We start from the raw sequence: 23,038 nt of genomic DNA, 5'->3' as shown, positions 1-23,038 counted from the left end.
GCCATTCACAAAAAGCCTCTAGAGCAGTGGAAATTCTGTTTCTTTGTTACTAATGTTGTGGCCCCACCCCATAACAAAGAAACAGAATTTCCAGAGGATGAGGCCCAGAAATCAGGATTTTAAAAAGATTCCCAGGTGATTCTAATGTGCAGCCAAGGTTGCAAGGTTGAGAACCACTGCTCTAGAGTCTAGTTGTATGATTCCATTCATATGAAATGCCAATATAAGCAAATCTACAGAGATAGAAACAGATTAGTGGTAGCAGAGAGAGGAGGGATCTTGGTGTGTTTGAGGGAAACGAGAACTCTCTCATTGCTGATGTTTCTGCCGCCCCCCCCCCCCCCCCTTCCTCTCTGAAATCACAGAGAATGGGAGTGATTAATAGGTATGCGGTTTCTTTTGGGGGTGATGAAAATAGTCTGTACTTGAACTTCTTACCTCTGTATGGAATTTGTTGTCACACAGATACAATGATGTATTAATTGGTTTGAAAGGTTCAAAGTCAATGTTGACTTTCTTTTCCTTTCCTTCTTCTGTTACAATTGTACCACAGTAAACAACCAGGCCATTTGGAGGTACTGCAAAAAAAAACAACCCACAAACAATTTCTCTACATGAACCCACAGCTAATTCCTCCTCATAGAAAATTATTCCACAGTCTACAATCCCTGCCCTTTAAATCCTAAATAAAGCAGAAATATCTACAAATCTCTCAGGCAGAATTCTATCCTGGAATTTGAAATTTACCTGAGATGTTTAATACTAATACTACTTAACTTTCAAAAAATAACTTGAAAAAGGGGGTTAAATTCCAAGGTCAAAGGGACACTTCTGAAAGGAAACACTAGTGACCAAAAGCCTAAAGGCAGGATCCAAGTGGAAAATATAACCAATACAAACAAAGCAGAGGAGAAAAATGATCAAGCTCCAGATTACCTTTTTCTTTTTCTTTTACAAACAGTAGTTTATTTTTAATGTTTGAGGAACCACCACAGTTTTCCAAAGCAACTGTATTATTTTACATTCCTATCAGCAATGCACAAGCATTCCAATTTTTCCACATCTCACCAAGGCTTGCTATTTTCTGTGATTTTTATTTTTTATAATAGACCTTTTAATGGGTGTGAAGTGGTAACTCATTGTGGTTTTGATTTGTATTTCTCTGAAAACTGGTGGTGTCGAGCATCTTTTCATATTCTTTTTTTTCTTTCTTTATTAAGGTATTACATATCTGTCCTTATCCCCCCATTGCCCCCGCAAACCCCCCTTCAGATTACCTTTGTTATAAAGTTTGAGTCTTTGTTGTACAGATGTAATGGCTCCCAGGACTGAAAGGCGGTTTACTCGTGACTTAATGTTAGACGCAGTTCCAAACTCATCTGCTAACATTTTTGCTACTCGTGAAATCTGGTCTTTGGGAGGAATGATCAATGATATCATGCTTGTGCCATTGCTGTGAAAGAAAGAATAACACCAGAGGTTCAAGTACCACATAAGAGTTTAAATTCATGTGAGATTCCCCTAAAATAGTAGAAATAGATCACTCTCAAAGTGACCAAGAAGGTAGGGACTACAACAGTGTAATCAAAGGATACCCAGAGCTACAACACACACTTCCCTTAAAATATAGCTCTTAATTTTGACTGTACAAAAATCACCTGGGGAGTTCATTCACCTGGTTCCTTTTCAAAAAAGGTTCCTGTAAGTTGCATTCCTTAAGGTGCTTTTCTCATCTCTGACTTTCTTCTTGGTTTCAGAAATGCAAATATAATGAGCTCTCATTAACACCCAAACAGCATGGAAAATTTCTATTTATAAGATTATTTAGATCAGGTGGACTTCATCAAAATTAAAAGTGGGCAAAGGACATGAAGGTCTAGAACAGGCAACCTAGACACAGAGAAAGGAGTGATTGCCAAGGTGGAATAGGGAATGACTGCTAACGGGCATGGGAGGTTTCTTTTTGGGCTGATGAAAATTACACAGAGGTGATTGTCACACAACTTTGAAGAAACAACCCAGTGAATTGCACATTTTAAAAAGGGGTAGGCCAGCCCTAGCTGGTTTGGCTTAATGGATGGAGGACTGAAGGGTCCTGGGTTCAATTCTGGTCAGGGGCACATGCCCGGGTTGTGGGCTCAATCCCCGATGGGGGGCATGCAAGAGGTTGCTGATCAGTGATTCTCTCTCATTGCTGATGTTTCTGTCTCTCCCCCCACCCCCCACCTTCGTCTCTGAAATCAATAAAAATGTTTAAAATAAAAAAATAAAAAGCGGTAAGCCAGGACACATACCACAGGAGTAACGTGCTGGTCGGAGCACCTGCCCCCTGGTGGTCAGTGCGTGTCATAGTGACTGGTTGTATGAACGGCCAGACACTTCAATCAGCTGCTTCCTGCACGCCCCCCACTGGGGATGTGCTTGCAACTAAGGTACATGTCCTTGATCAGAATCGAACCTGGGACCCTTCAGTCCCTAGGCCGGCGCTCCATCCACTGAGCCAAACCCGTCAGGGATACCAATTTTCTTTAATCTCTGACACTTCTATTATAGAGAAAGGGCGAATAGTGCTATTAAAATAGTTCTAATTAATTTCCTTTCAGTGTGCATGAATCTGTGCACCGGGCCACTAGCTTAAAAAATATTTTTAAAAAATGACTATGATAAGTTTAATCATTGTAAGTATTAGTATCATGTGGAAACAGGTTAGCCTCTTTTTTTTTTTTTTTTTTTGCCCTAGCCAGTTTGGCTCAGTGGATAGAGTGTCGGCCTGCGGACCAAAGAGTCCCGGGTTTGATTCTGGTCAAGGACACTTACCTTGGTTACAGGCTCCTCCCTGGCCTGGGCCCTGGTCAGGGCTTCTGCAGGAGGCAACCAATAGATAGATGTGTTTCTCTCACATCGATGTTTCTTTCTCTAAAAATCAATGGAAAAATATCCTCGGGTGAGAATTAACAACAAAAACCCCCAATGACAACAATTTTTTTTCTTATTGATTTGAGAGAGAGAAAAAAAAGAGAGAGAAACACTGATTTGTTGTTCCACTTACTTATGTACCCATGGGTTGGTTCTTTTATGTGCCCTGACTAGGGATCAAAACAGAAATCTACCTAGCCAGAGCAAGGGTGTTTTTAGATAAACTGGGAAGGCTGTCAAAAACGCCTAAGGGTCCTAGCTGGTTTGGCCCAGTGGATACAGCATCAGTCTGCAAACTGAAAGGTCCTGGGTTCGATTCCAGCCAAGGGCATATGCCTGGGTTGTGGGCTTGCAGGGGGAAGCTGATCAATGATTCTCTCACATCATTGATGTTTCTATCTATCCTCCTCCCTTCCTCTCTGAAATCAATAAAAAACCAAACCAAACAAACAAACACCTAAGGGGCCTGGCTGGTATGGCTCAGTTGGTTGAGCATTTGTCCAGTGCACAGAGATTGCTGCTTCAATTCCCAGTTGCGGCTCCATCCCTAAATGGGTGGGGGGTGGGGGGGTGGGAGGGTGGTGGTGGTGCAGGAGGCAGTCAATTAATGCCCCCCCCCCCACTCTTCCTCTTTAAAATCAACAAAAATACATTAAAAACAAATGTACCACTAAGGCCCAGCTGGAGTGGCTCAGTTGGTTGAACATTGTTCTGTGCACCAAAAGGTTGCTGGTTAGAACGGAAGGCAACTGATAGATGTTTCTCTCTTACCTCTCCCCCCACCCCTTCCTCTCTCTAAGCATGTCCTCGGGCAAGGATTTAAAATAAATTAATAAATAAAATGTCTCAGCTTAAAACAAACAAACAAACAAACAAACAAACAAACAAACAGCCGAGCTTTCCACTAATTACATACATCCAGTGTCCGGTAGAAACTGCCAAGAAAAAGAAACTAGAAAGATGGATACAACAACAAGTCAAATGGCTTATGTGCCAAGTGACTAATAAAAAGAACCGAAGAAGCACAGTCAGGGGAACAATAACAACATTAGAAGAAACCCCTATATTAGCTTTGTTATAGGACCTCATTTACATAAGACCCTGCCTTCTGAAAGTTTTCTCCTAGTGGTAAATCACACAGGTCCTCTGGTCAGATGCATTCTTTACAAGTAAACAAACTGGCTTGCTATCTGGTCCTTCCACTATCAAAACAGTTAGTTCTGTCCTGGCCTGTGTCCCTCACTGGTTAGAGCATGGGCCCTTGAAGCAAAGGGTCATGAGTTCGATCCCTGCCCCCTAGCCAGGGCATGTGCCGGAGGCAACCAGTCGATGTGTAAGACATAGATGTCTGTCTCTCCCTCTCTCCTACTCTCTCTGAAAAGCAATGGAAAAAAATATCAGGTGAGGATTAACGACAGCAAAAAACAAAGCAAAACAAAAAGTTAGTTCCAGGTTGTCAGCTCATGTTATAGCTCCAAATGTTGGTGTTTCTACTCAAAATCTAGAGGGCTGGTTCACAACCTTTGTGATCCTTTCCCCAAGTTGATTAATGACAATATGGTGTTTGCTCTGCTGCCACCCCTTGGATAGGGGAGCAAGCAATTCTAGTCAAACCAACAAATGTATGATATGTAGCTTCAGTTGTCATCAAACACAAGTAAAGTGATCATAAAACAAACCTCTTTCCAAGATACACCTATGACATAAATCTCCAAAATACGAAACCTGACCCATAGTTATTTATCTACATAAATGTTCTTTCCAATATTCAAATCAAGCTAAAATTTCAATGTAGCGGTGACAAACCAGAGTGATCCAGAACGATCCCTTGCTTGTGTGTGCATACACATGTGTGCATATGTAGACAGATAGACACACACACACACACACTCCTATTAAGTCAGGCGTATTGCTCTCTAAACTTTTTAATTTTCACAACATAACCACATTAAAGGAACTTTAAAAACTAGGACAAAGTGCTAAAAATCAAAAGATCAGACATAAATAAAATTCTACCTGTGGCCTCATTCCAGTTTTTGAACTAGATGGAAAAAGAATTCCAAATGAAACGAATGTATCTTTTATTACAAAAAAGAAAAAAAGAAGCTATTTACAGTCAGTGAGTGTTCTTTGGACCCTATTTTTAACCACTCATATGCAACAAACTGCTTTTTTTCCAATAATTTATCTTTCTAGGTTTCTAAAGAGGGATTTCCAAAAAACTTTTCTGATAATTCTTTCTGGAGTTATGTTAAACTCCATATGCCGAGAGAGAGAAAAGGAATTCGTTCTGGGAGTGGCTGGAAACATTTAACTTCAAACACAGTCTCCATGGTTGGCAAACTGCGGCTCACGAGACACATGCGGCTCTTTGGCCCCTTGAGTGTGGCTCTTCCTAAGACTTAGGAGTACCCTAATTAAGTTAATAACAATGTACCTACCTATATAGTTTAAGTTTAAAAAATTGGCTCTCAAAAGAAATTTCAATCGTTGTACTGTTGATATTTGGCTCTGTTGACTGAGTTTGCTGACCACTGGTCTAGACTGTAGGTGCCACCTACCTGTCTCTACACAGGGATTGTCAACTTATGCAAATGTACAATATGCAAATATGTAAGATAGGGAAAATGAAAGACAGATAAGTTTGAATACTGACTTTCCTGGCTTGTACTTCCTTTCAGATGAACAATTCTCAAGAGCATTTTTCTTCACCCTAGAGGCTCCTGGAAATCTTTAGGGACCAAGGGAGTTATTTCTCAAAAGGGCTCAATTTCTAAATGCTGATGTGCTCTGATTTACAGAGTAGTTTCCTAGGAGATGAAACTAGCAAAAAAGGTAATCAGTAGGGAATGGAATGAGAAGGGGCTCCAAGGATAGCAGAAGCAATGGTTCATAACTTAGGAAACAAACAGGCACCAAAACACCCCAGGATGGAACATTTGGGAGAATTTGAGATCTTGCTCCCTGGCATATGTTGTCAGTATGGCTCAAATAAACGCCTAAACTAAAAAAACAAACAAAAAAGATGGAAAATTTGAGGATAGAGAAGATGTTGGGACAAAATAATGGAGAGAACCCAAAATGCCTGAAGGAAATCCTTAAAGCAAATAACCATGTGGAGGACAAAGCAAGATCTTAAAAAAAGCAGCTATTGTCCAGGTGGTGTGGCTCAGTGGTTGGGCGTCAACCCACAAACCAAGAGGTCCTTGGTTCGATTCACGGTCAGGGCACATGCACAGGTTGTGGGCTCAATCCCCAGTTGGGGGCATGCAGGAGGCAGCTGATCAATGTTTCTCTCTCATTGAAGTTTCTATCTTTCTATCCCTCTCCTTTTCTCTCTCTATAAAAGCAATAAAACATTTTAAAAAGCATATTTAAAAAAAAGATAAGCAATGATTTACTTTCTACCATAGATAGGTTAATAAGATATAGGCATTTCTTTTTTTTTAAAAAAAATATATTTTTATTTATTTCAGAGAGGAAGGGAGAGGGAGAGAGAGATAGAAACATCAATGATGAGAGAGAATCATTGATTAGCTGCCTCTTGCACGCCCCCCACTGGGGACCAAGCCAGCAACCCAGGCATGTTCCCTTGACCAGAATCGAACCTGGGACCCTTCAGTCCACAGGCCAATGCTCTATCCACTGAGCCAAACCAGCTAGGGTGATATAGGCATTTCTTAAGTAACTTTACTGAAGAGTCACCAGAGTTGGGCAACCTTCCACTCACATCCAAGTAACTTCTACAGGGGACAAAGTAGTGAAGATACCAAAGAACATAATCTTGTTATAGGATTCCAACTAAATAGTGGTTCAGCTGTCTGGCTGGAGTGGTTCAGGTGGTCGAGTGTTGTCCTGTGTACTGAAAGGTTGCAGGTTGAGGGTGCATATGGGAGGCAACTGATGGAAGTATCTCTCTCAGATTGAGGTTTCTCTCTCTCTGGAAAAAAAAAATAAAGGTTCAGAAGTGTAGCTTGCCAAAAACTTGTTTGATAAATCTCTACCAAGTTGCTTAATATGAAACACTACTCCAAGTTAGTCTTGGCCTCTTACTCCTGAATTTTGACTAATGTTGAAAAAATTACCTTTCACTAGTTTTCCTTTGTGACTTTCCCTAGCTCATCCGAGGGAAACACCGTCTGGGGGTAACCTTTACTGAATTCATCTTTATTATAAGACACCTGACCGGTAAAGAGGAAGTAAGTATTACTAAATAGCTTCCACTTAAGAAGTTTAAAGGCTACTTTATAATTTCTGATGTTTTGTATCTTGGGTTTAATACAAGCAGATTAAAGTTTTTCCAGGAAAGTTTCCAAACACAATAAATACTCACTTACTCTACAGGCAAGCCAATCAAATCAAAGTTGTTAAACCAGTTTGTGTAAACACCAAAATAAAACCAAGGGTGCCGAATACAAATTTCATTTTAAAGTACAGTGAACAACCCCAGGAAAGCGTAAGAATTATAAAGCCAAGGAACTGCTGGCTACGTATGCAAACTACACCCTTTTTAAGTTTTAATAGTTTTCATCCACTCTTCTGCTTTGTCACTATATCCCTTTTCCAAAATCAAAGACACTCATTCCAGAGCTAGTGAATCATCAGGGACAGCAATGATCAACATGCAGGTTGTAAAAATTTGGCAAAGGAAGACACAACATATAACAATGTGCTAATGTAAGGCTTCCAGGGACCTCTGCTCTCAACCCTTTCCCTATCAAAGAAGGGTTCATCAATGCTTCTACCCAGAGAACTAACTTCTGAGAAATAAAACAGCTGAGAGACAGGAGGAAAGAGTTGTAAATAGACTAAATATGGAGAGTAAATAAAACTAGACAACACTCAGGAAGGGAATTAAAACCAAAAACTAAAAACCATATAGCTATAGTTTTTCTTTCCCTCACTCTCAAATAGACTGTTGAAGGAAAAGTCTCTCTCTCTAGGATGGGAGGGAGGTTAGGGTAGTCCTACCAGTTACTCATCCAATCCAATGTTTCATGGCCCCTGAGCACTATGAACATGGAAATATTTGTCATTGAACTGCCATTACTGAAAGGTCTCTAAGTAAGAAAACTCAAGGTAATTAGAGCAAAGCCTAGGGCTAGGGCGCTGTGGTGTCTTTTTGTGTGTTTGTGTAACTTTAGGGAGTTCTAGCCTTTGAATACAAGGTGGCTTCTGGTGAGTCATAACAAGGAAATGTAATAGGCACTGACCTGTAAGTATCTTTTAAAAAATAATTATTAATTTTAGAAAGAGAAAGGGAAGAAACACCGATTTGTTGTTCCATTTATTTATGTATTCATTGGATGCTTCTTGTATGTGCCCACTGAGGAGCGAACCCACAATCTTGGGATGTTGGGAGAACACTCTAATCACCTGGCCAGAGGTGACCTGTAAATATCTTATGAAAGCTCATCATCAACAATGCTGAGGGACACTTTAGAATAGGTGTAAAAAAATGTGCTTCCCACCAGCTCGTCCACTGACTAATTTGCATGAGAACTCTGAATCCTTGAAAAGCTTTCTAAAAGTAAATACCAAAAACCCCCCACAAATAACCACAAAACAAAAAAATCAAAAGATCCCCTTTTCCTGTATTCTAATTCTATAGCTCTTTTGTAAAAAAAAAAAAAAAAAGATTTCAGAGAGGAAGGGAGAGAAAGATACAAACATCAATAATGAGAGAGAATCATTGATCAGCTGCCTCCTACACACCCCCTACTGGGGATTGAGCCCGAAACGCAGACATGTGCCCTGACCAGGAATTGAACTGTGACCTCCTGGTTCATAGGTCGATGCTCAGACCCTGAGCCAGGTCTAATTCAATAGCTCTTAAATAGGGAACATGAGGTTGGTAACTGTGGGTAAGAGGGAATCTCAATTTTCAAATAGATTGATTCAAGTAGAATCAGAAAAATTCTAATGCATAACTAGGATTGAGAATCAATGTGTTGGACTTGCTTCCTACACCTTTAAGCAAGAAGTCTTGGCCTGCTGAAGCTAGAGAGATTCTATGACTTCTCCTCCCCTCCTAAGAAGAAATTCACAGAGCCCACTTGATTGCAGGTGAGCTGCTGTCATTTACCCCAGCACTAACAACCAGTGAATTGTCAAGGCTCAGAGATGTCCGTATTTTTCCAGGTAGAACATTCATTCCCCATGAAATGCCCTGCCATCCATCTCATCATCCCCACATAATAGAATTACTTTTAGGTTTGGGCCAGACTGCCTACTACAGGGGTGGGCAACCCCTGGCACGCGTGTCAAATATGGCACGCCAGTAACTTTTGCTGGCACGTGAAACCCTCTGTTATAATCTTCCATTTACAATTTTTTTCTTTTTCTTTTTTTTTTTTTAAATATTTTATTGATTTTTTACAGAGAGGAAGGGAGAGAGATAGAGAGTTAGAAACATCGATGAGAGAGAAACATCGATCAGCTGCCTCCTGCACATCTCCTACTGGGGATGTGCCCGCAACCCAGGTACATGCCCTTGACCGGAATCGAACCTGGGACCTTTCAGTCCGCAGGCCGACGCTCTATCCACTGAGCCAAACCGGTTTTGGCTACAATTTTTTTCTTTTTTCTTTTAAATATATTTTATTGATTTTTTACAGAGAGGAAGGGAGAGAGATAGAGAGTCAGAAACATCGATGAGAGAGAAACATCGACCAGCTGCCTCCTGCACATCCCCCACTGGGGATATGCCCGCAACCCAGGTACATGCCCCCGACCGGAATCGAACCCGGGACCTTTCAGTCCGCAGGCCGACGCTCTATCCACTGAGCCAAACCGGTCTCGGCTACAATTTTTTTCTTAATATCGACTTTTTTATTTTTCAGATAAATTCAGTGTAGGTGCATCTTAGATAAATAAATAATTTTACATAACAAGTTATCTTAAAGACCATAGACATGGATTGACAAGAGAGGGGAAGAGCAATTTCTATGCCTCTGCCTTAACTCTCCCTGCCTTCCTAGATCCAACCAGTGTTTTGGTTTCATCCACATACGCCTGTGAATCTTTGTTCTCAGTGATGTATTTTGTTAAGTCTCGTAATAGGAGTAGCCTGACGGATGAAAGTAGCTCGTGCATATCTCTGAAGGTCACGAAATATAAACCTGATGTAAAATCTGTCATAGTGATGCAGCAGCAAAAGTCCCACTGATATCAAACGGAGTCATAAAGTTTTCTGTCGGCCTATCAGTGTTCATGTATACATTAAAAAATAAATGTATTTTTCATCATCATACACTGTGTTTTTGTCGCTCAAATGAATTTTATTATTTCTTCAAGGTTCTTCACCTTAAGAGATATCAAGCAGGCGTAACATGTTCTCAAAAAATTAGGGTTGGCACGCAGAAGAATTTTGAGTCAGAGATTTTGGTTTTGGCACGCACTCACAAAAAGGTTGCCCACCCCTGGCCTACTATAGTCTCTGGTTGGGATTTAAAGTATATGCTCTCCACCCTAACCGGTTTGGCTCAGTGGATAGAGCGTTGGCCTGCAGACTCAAGGGTCCCAGGTTCGTTTCCAGTCAAGGGCATGTACCTTGGTTGCAGGCACATACCCAGTACGGAGTGTGCAGGAGGCAGCTGAATGATGTTTTTCTCTCATCAATGTTTCTAACTCTCTATCCCTTTCCTTTCCTCTCTGTAAAAAAATCAATAAATATATTTAAAAAAAAAATAAAGTATATGCTCTCCAAGAAGCTTTTCATCTCAATGTCTGATGACTAGTCAGAAGATATGGATGGCTAAGCTTGCCATCCTATACCCTTTTCAGGTCCACGAAGCTTAACTTAAACCTCAGTTGCCCTGGCCAGCTCAGTTGGTTGGGCATCGTCCCATACACCAAAAAGGTTTGATCAGGGTTTGATTCCTGGTCGGCCCGTATGGGAGGCAACTGATAAATGTTTTCCTCTCACATCAGTGTTTCCCTTCCTCTATAAAATCAATCAAAACATACCCTTGGTTGAGTATTAAAAACAAAAAACAAAAATGAGACTAAAGCAATCTTTTTTATATGGGTTGAATATGGGAACAGAAAGGTGGTTATGAGTTAGCAAAGGTTTTAGAATCAGACAGATTTGGGTTCATGTTCTGTCCTATCTGTGTGACCTACAGCAAATTACACAAATCTCTTTGGGCCTCAGTTTCTACTTAGTTTACAAGGTCATGAGGATTCTGTTAAGATAATATATATCAAATGCCTAGCATGAATAGTAGATAGTGTTCACTAAATGGTAACTAGATGGAACTCTAGCTCCTTGTGCCCTAGCCCCCTGACCTTTAATGGTATCGGTCAGAAAGAATTATCATCAAAGCACAGAAAAAAGGCAGTTAGGTGGTGCTGAAGTCAATCTAAGGAGAGAGGGAGAGGGAGAGGGAGAGGGAGAGGGAGAGGGAGAGAGAGAGAGAGAGAGAGAGAGAGAGAGAGAGAGAGAGAGAGAGAGAGAGAAATGTTGACCTTGTGGCAGGTGATCACCTTTACTGGATCAGAGGACTTGCCAAATCTTCCAATAGAACAAGAGTACCAAGCCAAAAATATAGTTCAAAATAATATGGCCAGCCCTAGCTGGTTTGGCTCAGTGGATAGAGCATCAGCCTGCGGCCTGAAGGGTCTCGGGTTTGATTCCGGTCAAGGGCACTTGCCCTGGTTTTGAGCTTGATCTCCAGTGGGAGGCAGCCAATCAATGATTCTCTCTCATCATTGATGTTTTTCTCTCTCTCTCCTTCTCCCTTCCTCTCTGAAAGCAATAAAAAAGAAAACAATATGGCCAGAACACCAGAAACTATTTTTAAATATGTCATAAGGGAGTAAAATTCATTCTCCTCTAAAACTTTAAATAGTTATATTATACAAAAGCTTAAGTGGCTTTAGCTTACAGTTATGGAATGGGTTCCGTATTTTGATAAACCCAGAATCAGTCAATTCAAAGGTGTGACCTGTTTTTTCTTCCACCAAGGATCAATAAAACAACACATTGCTTACACTAGGTTTATATAAGCCTCTTGAGGGCAGAAATTATTTTAGCACACAGTGAGCACTCAAACATTTGATGAACGAATAAATGGTTAATCCCTAACATAAAACAACCTCTATGCTAGAGGACAGAATAAATCAGTTGTCCCAAAATTTTTCAGTAGAAAGTTTATAAAGCTTATTTTAGTATCATCCTCAGCAGGATTACTCAGTTATCTAAAACCAAAATGTATATATCTGATGGGCATTACTTTTTCTACAAGTACAGACATTTACTTCATCTTAAAAGAATTATAACAACTTCACAAAATTAACCTAGTGGAATATTCCACCAGGGAAGCAACAGAAGCTGGAAAATTTCTCTAGTGTTCTCACATCAGTGCAAAGTCAGGAGATACCAATCACAACCAGCAGTAGAGACTCATTACTAGTGTTCTACACAGGACTCTATAAATGAAAATCCAGCTCCTATCTTTTTTGACCACTATGTAAATACTACTCAAATAAAACGAAGCCATAAACTTCCTGTTAATCTTTCTAATACACAAATTAGCTTCTGGGGAGGGGTTTAAAGCAAGTTATTCCCCTCACTTGCTTTATGGATTCTCATTAGAAACGAGTATGTTCAGTACCCAAGTTTTTTCTAGGACAGACTTGCAAACAGCATGCCTGTTTCCCTTTTATCTTTGCTCCTGGGTCTCAGCACACCTGTTCCTTCTAGTAAACTCCAATCTCCTTGGACAAGTCTTTCTTTCAGAAAAGAATGGGAGATCTTTCTATTCAGAAATACTAGTCAAAGAGCAAGGCAGTATGGAATGTTAGGATCACAGGCTTCAAAGTCAGAAAAGTACAAACAGAATCTAGCACTGTCCCTTACTGTACTTCAATTTCTTACATCTCACCTGGCCAGCATGGCTCAGTGGTTGAGTGTTGACCTATGAACCGGGAGGTCAGGGTTTGATTCCCGGCTGGGGCACTTGCCTGGGTTGCAGGCTCAATCCCCACTGTGGGGTATGCAGGAGGCAGCTGATCAATGATTTTCTCTCATCACTGATGTTTCTATTTCTCCCCCTCCCTTCCTCTCAGAAATCAATATATATATATATATATATATATATTGAGTGCACACAGTGAGCACTCAAACATTTGATGAACGAATAAATGGTTAATCCCTAACATAAAACAACCTCTATGCTAGAGGACAGAATAAATCAGTTGTCCCAAAATTTTTCTATATAGATAGATAGATATCTATATATCTATCTTTTGGTATCTGACAATGTCCAACATATTTATTCGAGACCTGAATTATCTGCTTATACTATACCTCCTTCAATGTGTACTGTGTTATTATGTACTTACTACTAATATGGGGCTGGAAATGGTTCATATCATCACACTAGGGTTATGTGTCAGACCACATTCTCACTGTATTACACATTTCTTAAAAATGTCTATTGCCCAACTCACAACAGATGCTTGATGAAGTTTGTAAGCTGACTGGTTGCTAGTAAAAATTCATTTGTGGGCTTCATTTTTCATATACCTAGATGTTAGTTTGGGGAAAACAATATAATTTAAAAGGCCACAGACAGAGCATAAAAAGACAAATTTAAAAAAATTTTTTAATTGATTTCAGAGAGGAAAGGAGAGGGATAGATAGAAACATCAATGATGAGAATCACTGACGTGCTGCCTCCTGCATGCCCCCTACTGGGGATCAAGCCTACAACCCGGGCATGTGCCCTGTGTGATCTCCTGGTTCACAGGTCAATGCTCAACCACTGAGTCACACCGGCAGGGCTGAAAAGACAAACTTTTGTTTTGACTAGGATCAAAGTGACCTTAGAGATTCAAATGAAAATGTGAAAACAGAAGACTTACAGAACCAGTATCTGCATGACAAGAAACAGTGTCAGGCATCTCAAAATGTCAACTCTTCTGAACTGTGTAGGAAGGATGGTGACAAGATAAAAGACAAAGCATACATAGGACGAGAAGCCACATGTCTGAAAACTGGTGTTAAAATGAAGATATAGCCCTGGTGGGTGTGGCTCAGCTGCTTGAGCAATGTCCCCTACACTGAAAGGTCGCTGATTTGACTCCAGTCAGGGCACATGTGGGAGGCAACCAATCAATGTTTCCCTCTCTCTCTCTCTCAAATCAATAAAAAATAAAATAAAATTAAAAAAATAAAGGTCTAAAGTAAGTTGGAGGGTTAAAAAAAGGACAAAGCAAACATATAAAGAGTTATAAGGCACTTATTACATACAAATTAAGTAGATGAAAGAGAAAGGACTGGATTAAAACAGACAGCTTTAATGTCTATTTTAATGTTTCCATCTTTGTATCTATAAGAGAATAATAAAATTATGGCTCTTAATTAAACTCCATTATATTTGGGTTGGGAATAAAAGCAAAACCATTCTTTTTCTTGGTTTCTATGCATTTAGATTCAAGGAAGAAAAATACACCTGTTCAGGAAAAGTGACAAAAATAAGAAAAAAGGGAATTTCCTTTTCTAACAGATAGTAAGCAAAGTTCAAAGTGTGTCCAGTGGCAATAAGATCAAGTTGTTATCAGAGGGAACTTCATTATACTTTCTGAGGACAGTGTCCCCAAATGAGAAACCTCATAATTTCTAACCTGATGCAAAGAAGAGCCTTGAAACTCCCTTATCCCTTCTCCCCCTCACTAAGAGAGCAGGCTGCTGAAGAATTAAGAGCCACCTACAGAATGTATCCCAGAAGGTTCTATTCTGAGATACCTGGAGAGTAAGTTGGACTCAGAAGAAATTTCTGTTGTCCCAAATTCTCAGTTGGACAGTTCTAACAGATCTAGGGAAAAGAGGCAAATTTCTCCTTCTGACTCTTCAATAGGATTAAAGATGATTTAGTCCTGCTATAAAACTGACATTTTACATTTTCTCACAACTGAACACATTCCCAGCACCAGAGGCTGCACTGGGCACATACTCAACCCCAAGCTCAAAGAAAATGGGCCCTTTGCTAAAAAGGGTCCAACTGGTGTGTGTGTGGGGGGAGAAGGTGGGAATGGGGGATAGCCACCTGTAACCCACATTGCAATAGGCCTTAAATGGTATTCTAATTAGGTACTCTTGCTTACCTAGGAGTGTGTCCAGAGTAGGCCTTCCTTTCCTGGAAGGATAAGTATATCTGCTACTACAATGAGAAGTCTGTCAAGAGTTGAAATTCAAAGAGAGTAATTGTTCATTAGGTTCACAGTGCATAGAACACCATGCCAGAATACAAGGGCTGTTAGGACAAGTTCAGAGTTGAGGCAGGCAGCCTGTGACACTTGAAGTGGACGGAGGAACACCACCACACTCTATCAAATATACTCTTATCTGCCCCTCTTCCTTTTACTACCTCTCAAATTCATTGCCTTGAGAACATTCCAAGTATTATTTAAGCTAATGTTCTTAATCAACAATTTTCACTTGAGGAAGGTATTCAAACACATTTAACTTATTCAAATTATATTAACAATTTATATATATTTTATTGTCTAGAAATTTTTACAAAACCTGTTCAATGAGCTCTCAAAATTACCTTTAATTAAACACAATGTAAGAAATTTTGTGGAGATTTAAAAAAATCATGTGGTATAAGAAATAAATTTGGTTCTAGCCGGTTGGCTCAGTGGATAGAGCCTCAGCCTAGGGTTCAAAGGGTTCCAGGTTCGATTCTGGTCAACGGCATGCACCTCGGTTGCAGGCTTCTCACTAGCCTGGGCCCTGATCCGGGCTCATGCAGGAGGAAAACAATCGATTTGTTTCTTTCACATTAATGTTTCTCTTTCCCTCTCCCACTCTCTCTAAAAAAAAAAAAAAAAAAAAAAAAAAAAGGGAAAATATCCTCATGAGGATTAAAAAAAGAAAGAAATCAATTTGGTCTTAGAATTCCTTGATGGGATTGTTTCTGTTATTCATAAGGAATCCCTTTGAGGCACACCTGGGTTTATGCTAATTAAGTGACTTAGGGTAGGGCTCCTAGATAGCTTCAGAATGAGGTTGGTTATCAGAAAGACCAAATGAATTCAGGATTGGAACTTTCAGTTCCATACATGGACCTCAAGGAAGGGGAAAAGAAAGTGGCATGCTGCAGATTTTGTTCTATAAAATTCCTGAACAAGATGTACTGAACTTTAAATTCAGGTAGTGCACTCTAGGTCCCCAGGGGCATAAGTGCCCACACTCAGGCCCTTCTGGACCTTGCTCTATGACCTCCTCATCTGGCTGTACATTTGTATCCTTTGTATTATCCTCTGTAATAAACCAATAAACACAAATAAAGTGTTTCCCTGAGTTCTGTGGGCCATTGCAGCAAATTATTGAACCCCCAATTTATAGCCTGTGGATCAGAAGTAGGACCAGGTTTTCAAGTAGGGCAGTCTTGTGGGACTGAGCCCTTTACCTTGTGGGATCTGATCTTAATTTCAATGTCAGAAGTGAACTGAATTGTAGGACACTCGGCTGGTGATCACTAAGAATCGGAGTACTGCTTGGTGTGGGGAAACCCCCCACATATTTGCTTATCAGCATTATTGAGAATAGAGAATAGTCTCTCATCCAGCCTCCCCGGCCCCCGAATCATATTTGGGGGCAGGAAAGACAGCTATATATAGCCAGGTAATTTCTACTTCCTTCAAAGTCTAGGTATCTACAAGTTATTTTTAACTAAATAGTAAGCTTTAAAAATGCCCCAAAACAACCGATGACACCCAAATGAAGTTTACAAACTGCACTGATCTTCAAACATGGATTATCTGTTGGAGGGCTCATTATGTCTGAAATATTCAAGGTTCCCTGCTGAAGATAAATGAACAATATTTCTAACACATACAGACACAACTTAGTTCAAATTAACCTTGTCTGTTCCTGTGTCCTTACACCATTGTCCTTGGATGGAATAAGCTCTGGTTATGATTTTACTACCTGAAAACTATAAAGCTTCCAATACTATTTCTTGCTGGTTCAGAAAACAAGGAAAAAACAGCAACCAAAATTTCCCACCTACCATTCACCTGCTTTAGTTTCTTACTCAGAATATCTGCAACCACCTTCTATTCTAATGGCCCTAGTTCCAGTCTTGGCTTATGCACATATTTGTCCTCATTACACCAACTGTGGAGAATATACCAGGAGCAATCATAAATCAAGAAGAAACTACCACTAACTTTAAGTGTGACTTATGTCTCACCCAATTTAAATCAAGTTATACTGTAATACCCCTTTCAACTCAATTCTCTCAATCCACCACTATCTAGTGCTAATAACCACATAACCTGTTTTCTCCTGAAACCCAGATTGACCCCCCAAACACCAGCACACAGATTCATTTTTCCATTCAGTTTGTCCTTAAAAGTCCATTACATTTTCCCTTAAATATTTTAGTATTGGGTAAAGAAGAAAAAGCATTCTCACTGTACACTATGATAATCTGTCTGACTGTAACACAACTCAGCTATGAAAATACAATTTTGCTATTCCCAAAAAGAAATTGGTATGTACTGGAAAACCTCTGAGCCAGACAGAATAAACTTGTGACTCCTTTACTGATAGCTAGAGATGGCCAAGATTTTAAATTTTCATGGGCTCAACCAAATCCTGAATAAAATCTAAGTAGGCAAAGTAGGACATGATTATCAACTACATCGTTTATTTATAGGAAGACTATTCCCTAGATATTTCAAACAGCTTATTCCCGTTTAAAACTCCAAACTAACTCCATCACGCGGAAGAAAAGTTGAGTGTAAGAACTACATTTAAACTTTAATGGCCAGATAGCTCACTTGGTTACAGTGTTGTTATCTCAATGTGCCAGGGATGGGGATTCGATTCCTGATCAGGGCACACACAATAACAATGAATACATGAATGTGTGGGACAACAAATCTATGTTCTTCTCTCTCTAAAATCAGTAAGAAAAAATTAAACTTTAATAAACCTTGCTAATCAAAGGAATAAAGCCTTTCAAGTGGCTAGGAACAAATTTAAGAATAAGCTTCCTGCCGTAACCGGGTTTGGCTCAGTGGATAGAGCATCGGCCTGCGGACTGAAAGGTCCCAGGTTTGATTCCGGTCAAAGGCATGTACCTTGGTTGCAGGCACATCCCCAGTGGGGGGTGTGCAGGAGGCAGCTGATTGATGTTTCTCTCTCATCGATGTTTCTGACTCTCTGTCCCTCTCCCTTCCTCTCTGTAAAAAATCAATAAAATATATTTAAAAAAAAAGCTTCCTGAAGCAGTAGAAAGGAATGCTGTTACTTATTAAGCTGAGTTATTCCGTCTATGTTACTTCACTTGGACATCAGGCAAATTATAGTTGTGAATTCATAATCTAGACTTCTTCAAAGAATAAAATGTATATAAACTCTAATGTGTGAACCTGCTTCCAAGTTAAATAAGAGAACAAATCTACAGGTCAGAGACAATTTTAAACAACACTGCAACAACAACAATTTATAAAAGATAGACTCAATTGAGGAATTCAAGTAACACCAACAAAATATCCTAATGAAACAAAAGAACCCGGCTAATTCCTGGAAGTGCATCACAATGCGTCATGACCCATATTACCCCCTCCTGTACAGTATTCTTACACATGGGGAAAAACTATTCATTCTATCATGTGGCACAGAACTACCTGTGTTCAAATTCCTGTAAGATTATTAATTAAGTCTGAATATTCTATTAAGTCCAAAGAAAAACAAACTTAAAGAACAAAAAATAAGCTGCTACTTCAGTTCATATTAGCGTGAGCAAAAGCCCAAGTCACCAAACTTTCAGAAGCTTCATCCCAAGCAGAACTGTCACTAATTTATTAAGAACGAAAGACAATGGTAAAACCTGTCTTAACCTTGGGCCTTCCATGGAACCAAGCACACTTCAATTAAGAACTTAATCAATGTTATCACTGCAAATCTACCAATCAAGGACAAACCTGGGCTGGAAACCAAAATGTTCAATTCTTAAGCTGAAAACTTTCATAATGGCCTGGGGCACGTCACTCTTCTAAGAATACTCAAACACACAAATAAGTAATGTCCCAAACACTTTCTTCCCCCGGCCCCCTACTTCCTATAAATAAAAAGTTTCCACGAGTGAGAAAGAAACAAAATCAAGTAACTAGGTGAAAAAATAGGAATACCTGACACAGCTTCCCCAAACGAGTAATTTAAAAACATTTTTAAAAATAGAGCTAGTTTTAAACTAGTTTACCCTTCCCACAGTGGACTCACCTATCGTTTCTTATCAAAATTTACAAAAGGATACTCAAGCCCACCTAATTCAATTCTGAATTTACGCAAGCATCTGGCACCTCTATCCCCTGAAGTTCCAGAGAGGCCAAAAGGGACCCTGATGCTGCAATTCATATCAACAGCCCCGTATTCTGCATTTTTAGATATAGATCGTCAACCAAAACCTCCCCTACTCCCCCCTCCCCGTACACGTTGGCATTTGCAGTTTATAGACAGGTCCTGGAATAGCTAAAACCAGGAAGCTCCGGAATAATTAGAGGATCTGGGGGAAGTCATCGTGGGAGAAACCAGGAGATGTCAGAGGTTGTCCCCGACCACCTCTCCCTTCTGCCCCATCCAAACTTCACCCAACCGAGTCCCAGAAGCTCGAGAAGGAGAGGCCATTTTAAAGAGGCCTGACTGAGGAACGTGAAGGGAGGAAATCAGGGAAGGTAGTTTGGAAAGGAAGGCCGAGCCCTTTCCCCCAACAGCACCCGAGTTGGGTGGCAGCACCTGGAGCCTGAAGAAGGAGGAGCTGGGTTCAAGGGCCTAGGAGGGGTACAAAAGTAGCAGGAGTCTGCCACGAGGGGGGTCGAGTGGGCCGAGCCCCAGGACCGGGCTCTTTACCCCCAAGCGGGGGAAGGACTCCTTCCCGGGCCAGTCGCATAGACCCTAGCGGCTAGGCTAGCCCCTGGGTCGGGGACAACTCCCCAAAAGTCCAGAAGGCGGGAGTAGTGCCTGGTTCTCCTCATCCGGCCATGCGGCGCGGGGGCGGCCATCCTGAGGGGTCCGGGTACCAAGAGGGCACTTGGGGGCCGGACGCAGCGCTCACCCGCGGGCCGCCTCCAAGCTCTTAATCAGCTTCTTGATCTTCCAGATCTCCACGTTCCTATCCGCAGCAGTGGGGTCGTCCGCCATCTTCTCGCCTCCTCCTCCCTAGAGCGGCCCGGCGGGGCCCGGAGACATCAAGACCACAGAGTTAGCGCCGCCACTGGGCAGAGCGGCCCCCTTCCTTGCCACCCCCGAGAGGCCCTCCTCTTCCCGCCCCGCGCGACCCGCCGTGGGGGGTCGCTGGCCTCTCCCTCCCCCTGGCTCACCTAAGGGCCCAGTCCTGGGCGGCAGCGGCTGGTCCTCCCCGGCGGCGACTCCGCGGCGGCGGCTCTGACGTAGGACACCGGCTCCCTCTCTCCAGGCAGCTGCATGTGTTGCAATCCGCTCACATGGGGCCTGTGACATCACTTCCTCCGCCAAGGGCTGAGTGGAAGTCGGCGGACGGAAGGGCGGGGCCTGAGCGGAAAAGGGCACGCTCTGCGCGCGCCGCGACTTTCCATTGGCTTTCTGCGCCGCGGCCTACAATAAGCCTGCGGATTGGCCACAGCTGAGACCGCGCTGCCTTGTGAGGTCAGACCGGGGGGCGGGGAAGTACCGTCTTCCTTCCGTCCCGGTAAGCGGAGAGGAAGAAGCGGGCGGAATCCGGTGGCTCTCGCGAGGATTTACTCGGCGCCCCGCCAGGCTCGAATGGGGGTGCTTCTTAAAGGGCGAGGCACGTGGGTCGTCGTATTTCCGTCCCCCCCTTCTGGAATCGAACGGACTTCCGAGGGTAGGCGCTCGGGCCGGGACGCACGGTTTGAACTGCGCCTGAGAAGCCTCAGTGGGGGCCCCGCGGCTCGACAGCTGACGAAGTGCTCCTGCCCGCGCGCCTCTCGGCTGGCTGGGCTAGTTTCAGACCCGGTCGGGGTGTCTGGATTAGGAAATACCCCCGGACCGGGACCCCGCCACCTGCAGGGGCAAAAGAGGCACGTTCCTTCTCGCCTGAGTGCTAGGATGTGTTCACTTGCGGGGGGGTGGCTGCCTGGGGTTTGAGACTTGAGTATCTGAATTCATGAGTAGTTTGGTCTGATCTGTTCAGAGTGGAGGTGGGCAGAGTGTTGAAGCAAAATGGGTAGTTATGTCAGTTAGAACCTGATGTTTTCGAGTAAGAACTTTTAATTAGCTATTTTGTCTCGCTTCACCTTAGTTGGGTTTATTCAAGTATTTGGCCCCAAACTGTGCAAACTCGGCTTTCCTGAGGATCCTGAGGGAAACCAGATAACAGTGCCTACCTTCGTGGAGCTTTCAGTTTAGTTGGGTTTATAACCGTTTGTGCTTTTATACTTTATGTAGTCAATTAAAGAAGTACAAATAAGTACTTCAGACCCCCGTGAGAGTAATGAGAGAGGGTCCAGCTTTGCCCTGAGACCCAAAGGATGAGTAGGAGTTTGTCAGGAGGGAGCCGAACACATTTGAGGAACTTCAGAAAAGCCGGTGTGCTGGAGCAGAGTCAGGAATAGGGAGAGTGGCTTGGGAAGGAGGAAGGGGACAGATCGTGTAAGGCCTGGAAAGCTAGATTTAAGAGGTTGGCCTCTTAAGAACAACGCACAGCCTAAGAAAGGGTTTAGAGATGGGGAGGTGACAAGAAGATGTGGTTGTATTTTTAAGGAGGTGGATTTGCTTGCATTGGAAAGAGCAAAAGTTGGAAGCCTACAGGTCATTTTGGCTGCTGCAGTAATTCGTGTGAGAGATGATTGTACCTTAGAGTAGGGTGATGACAGTGCAAACAGAAGTGAATGATATGTGGGCTTCCCATGGATAGGACTGGATAACGGGTTGGATGTGGAGAAAGATACTGATATAATTGCATATGCTGAGCTGGGAAAGATGAGCAGGTTTTGGAAGATGATTGAAAATTTCATCTTGGGCTTATTTGAGATTGCTGATGAGACGTGCAAGTGGTGATGTCAATAGGCAGTTGTATTTGTGTGGGCTTTGAGTCTTTTTTGCATGTTACTGTAACTCTGTCCACACCTTGAAGGTGGGAGCATTACCCCCATTTCACAGATTGGGAAACTGAGGCAAAGAAAGGTACAACTTGTTTTTTAGAATACTGTAGATTCAGGCAGTTTAATTGTAGCCCCCAAGCTTACTTGCCCAGTTGATGCAAATTTACCATCTCCTCATTTAGTGTTGGAAATCAGTGTGTTAGAGGCAAAAGCTGGCATGGATCCCTAGTGGAAAACATTTGGGAAGGATAGAACAGGGATGCTATTTCCTTCAGCGAAGACAAGCCTGTTTTTATTAAATTCTTTTTTTTTAATTTAAATTTTTTGTTGAAAGTATGGCATATGTCTCCTTTTTCCCCCATTGATCTCTTCCCGGCTGCTCCTGCCCTCCAGCATATGCCCTCACCTCCCTACTGTCAGTATCCATTGGTTATGCTTATAGGCATGAATAACTTGTCCTTTGGTTAATCTCTTAACATCTCCACCCCCACCCCCCCATCCTCCCCTGCCTTCCCTCGGAGGTTTAATGGCTTGTTCCAATGCTTCTGTGTCTCTGGATCTATTTTTGTTCATCATTTTATGTTGTTCATTACATTCCACAAATGGGTGAGATCATGTGATATTTATCTTTCTCAGACTGGTTTATTTCACTTAGCATAATGCTCTCCAGGTCCATCCATGCTGTTGCAAATGGTAAGAATTTCTGCTTTTTTACAGCAGCGTAGTATTCCATTGTGTAGATGTACCACAGTTTTAATCCACTCACCATCTAATGGGCACTTAAGCTGCTTCCAAATCTTAGCTATTGTAATTGTGCTGCTATAAACATAGAGGTGCATATATTCTTTCTGATTGGTATTTCTGATTTCTTGGGATATAGTCCTAGAAGTGGGATTACTGGGTCAAATGGGAGTTCCATTTTTAATTTTTTGAGGAAAACTCCATACTGTTTTCCACAGTGGCTGCACCAGTCTGTATTCCCACCTGTAGTATACGAGGATTCCTTTTTCTCCACATCCTCGCCAGCACTTGTTGTGTGTTGATTTGTTGATGATAG

General features: G+C 41.8%; 1 protein-coding gene across 3 annotated transcripts in view; it reads right to left on the bottom strand.

Moving 5' to 3' along the window:
- Positions 1 to 20,415, bottom strand: part of ETF1 (eukaryotic translation termination factor 1) — a 39,577-nt gene extending 19,162 nt beyond the window's left edge. For 2 of the 3 annotated variants that reach the window (XM_036312064.1, XM_036312065.1), the window contains exons 1-4: positions 20,260 to 20,415; positions 19,995 to 20,098; positions 1,278 to 1,453; positions 439 to 578 (exon numbers count right to left, since the gene is read on the bottom strand). In XM_036312064.1, coding sequence (XP_036167957.1) covers positions 439 to 578; positions 1,278 to 1,453; positions 19,995 to 20,080 — 402 coding nt within the window. In that variant the 5' untranslated portion in view covers positions 20,081 to 20,098; positions 20,260 to 20,415. Of the gene's footprint in view, positions 1 to 438; positions 579 to 1,277; positions 1,454 to 1,675; positions 1,698 to 19,994; positions 20,099 to 20,259 lie in introns of those variants that run through there. The other variant, XM_036312066.1, reaches the window with a different exon arrangement.
- Positions 20,416 to 23,038: the final 2,623 nt, after the last annotated feature.

The sequence above is a fragment of the Myotis myotis genome, unplaced genomic scaffold (genome assembly GCF_014108235.1).
Source record: "Myotis myotis isolate mMyoMyo1 unplaced genomic scaffold, mMyoMyo1.p scaffold_m19_p_6, whole genome shotgun sequence".
Lineage (NCBI taxonomy): Eukaryota > Metazoa > Chordata > Mammalia > Chiroptera > Vespertilionidae > Myotis > Myotis myotis.
The sequence above is the reverse complement of the archived record's forward strand: the minus strand, read 5'-3'. Positions and strand labels throughout refer to the sequence as shown.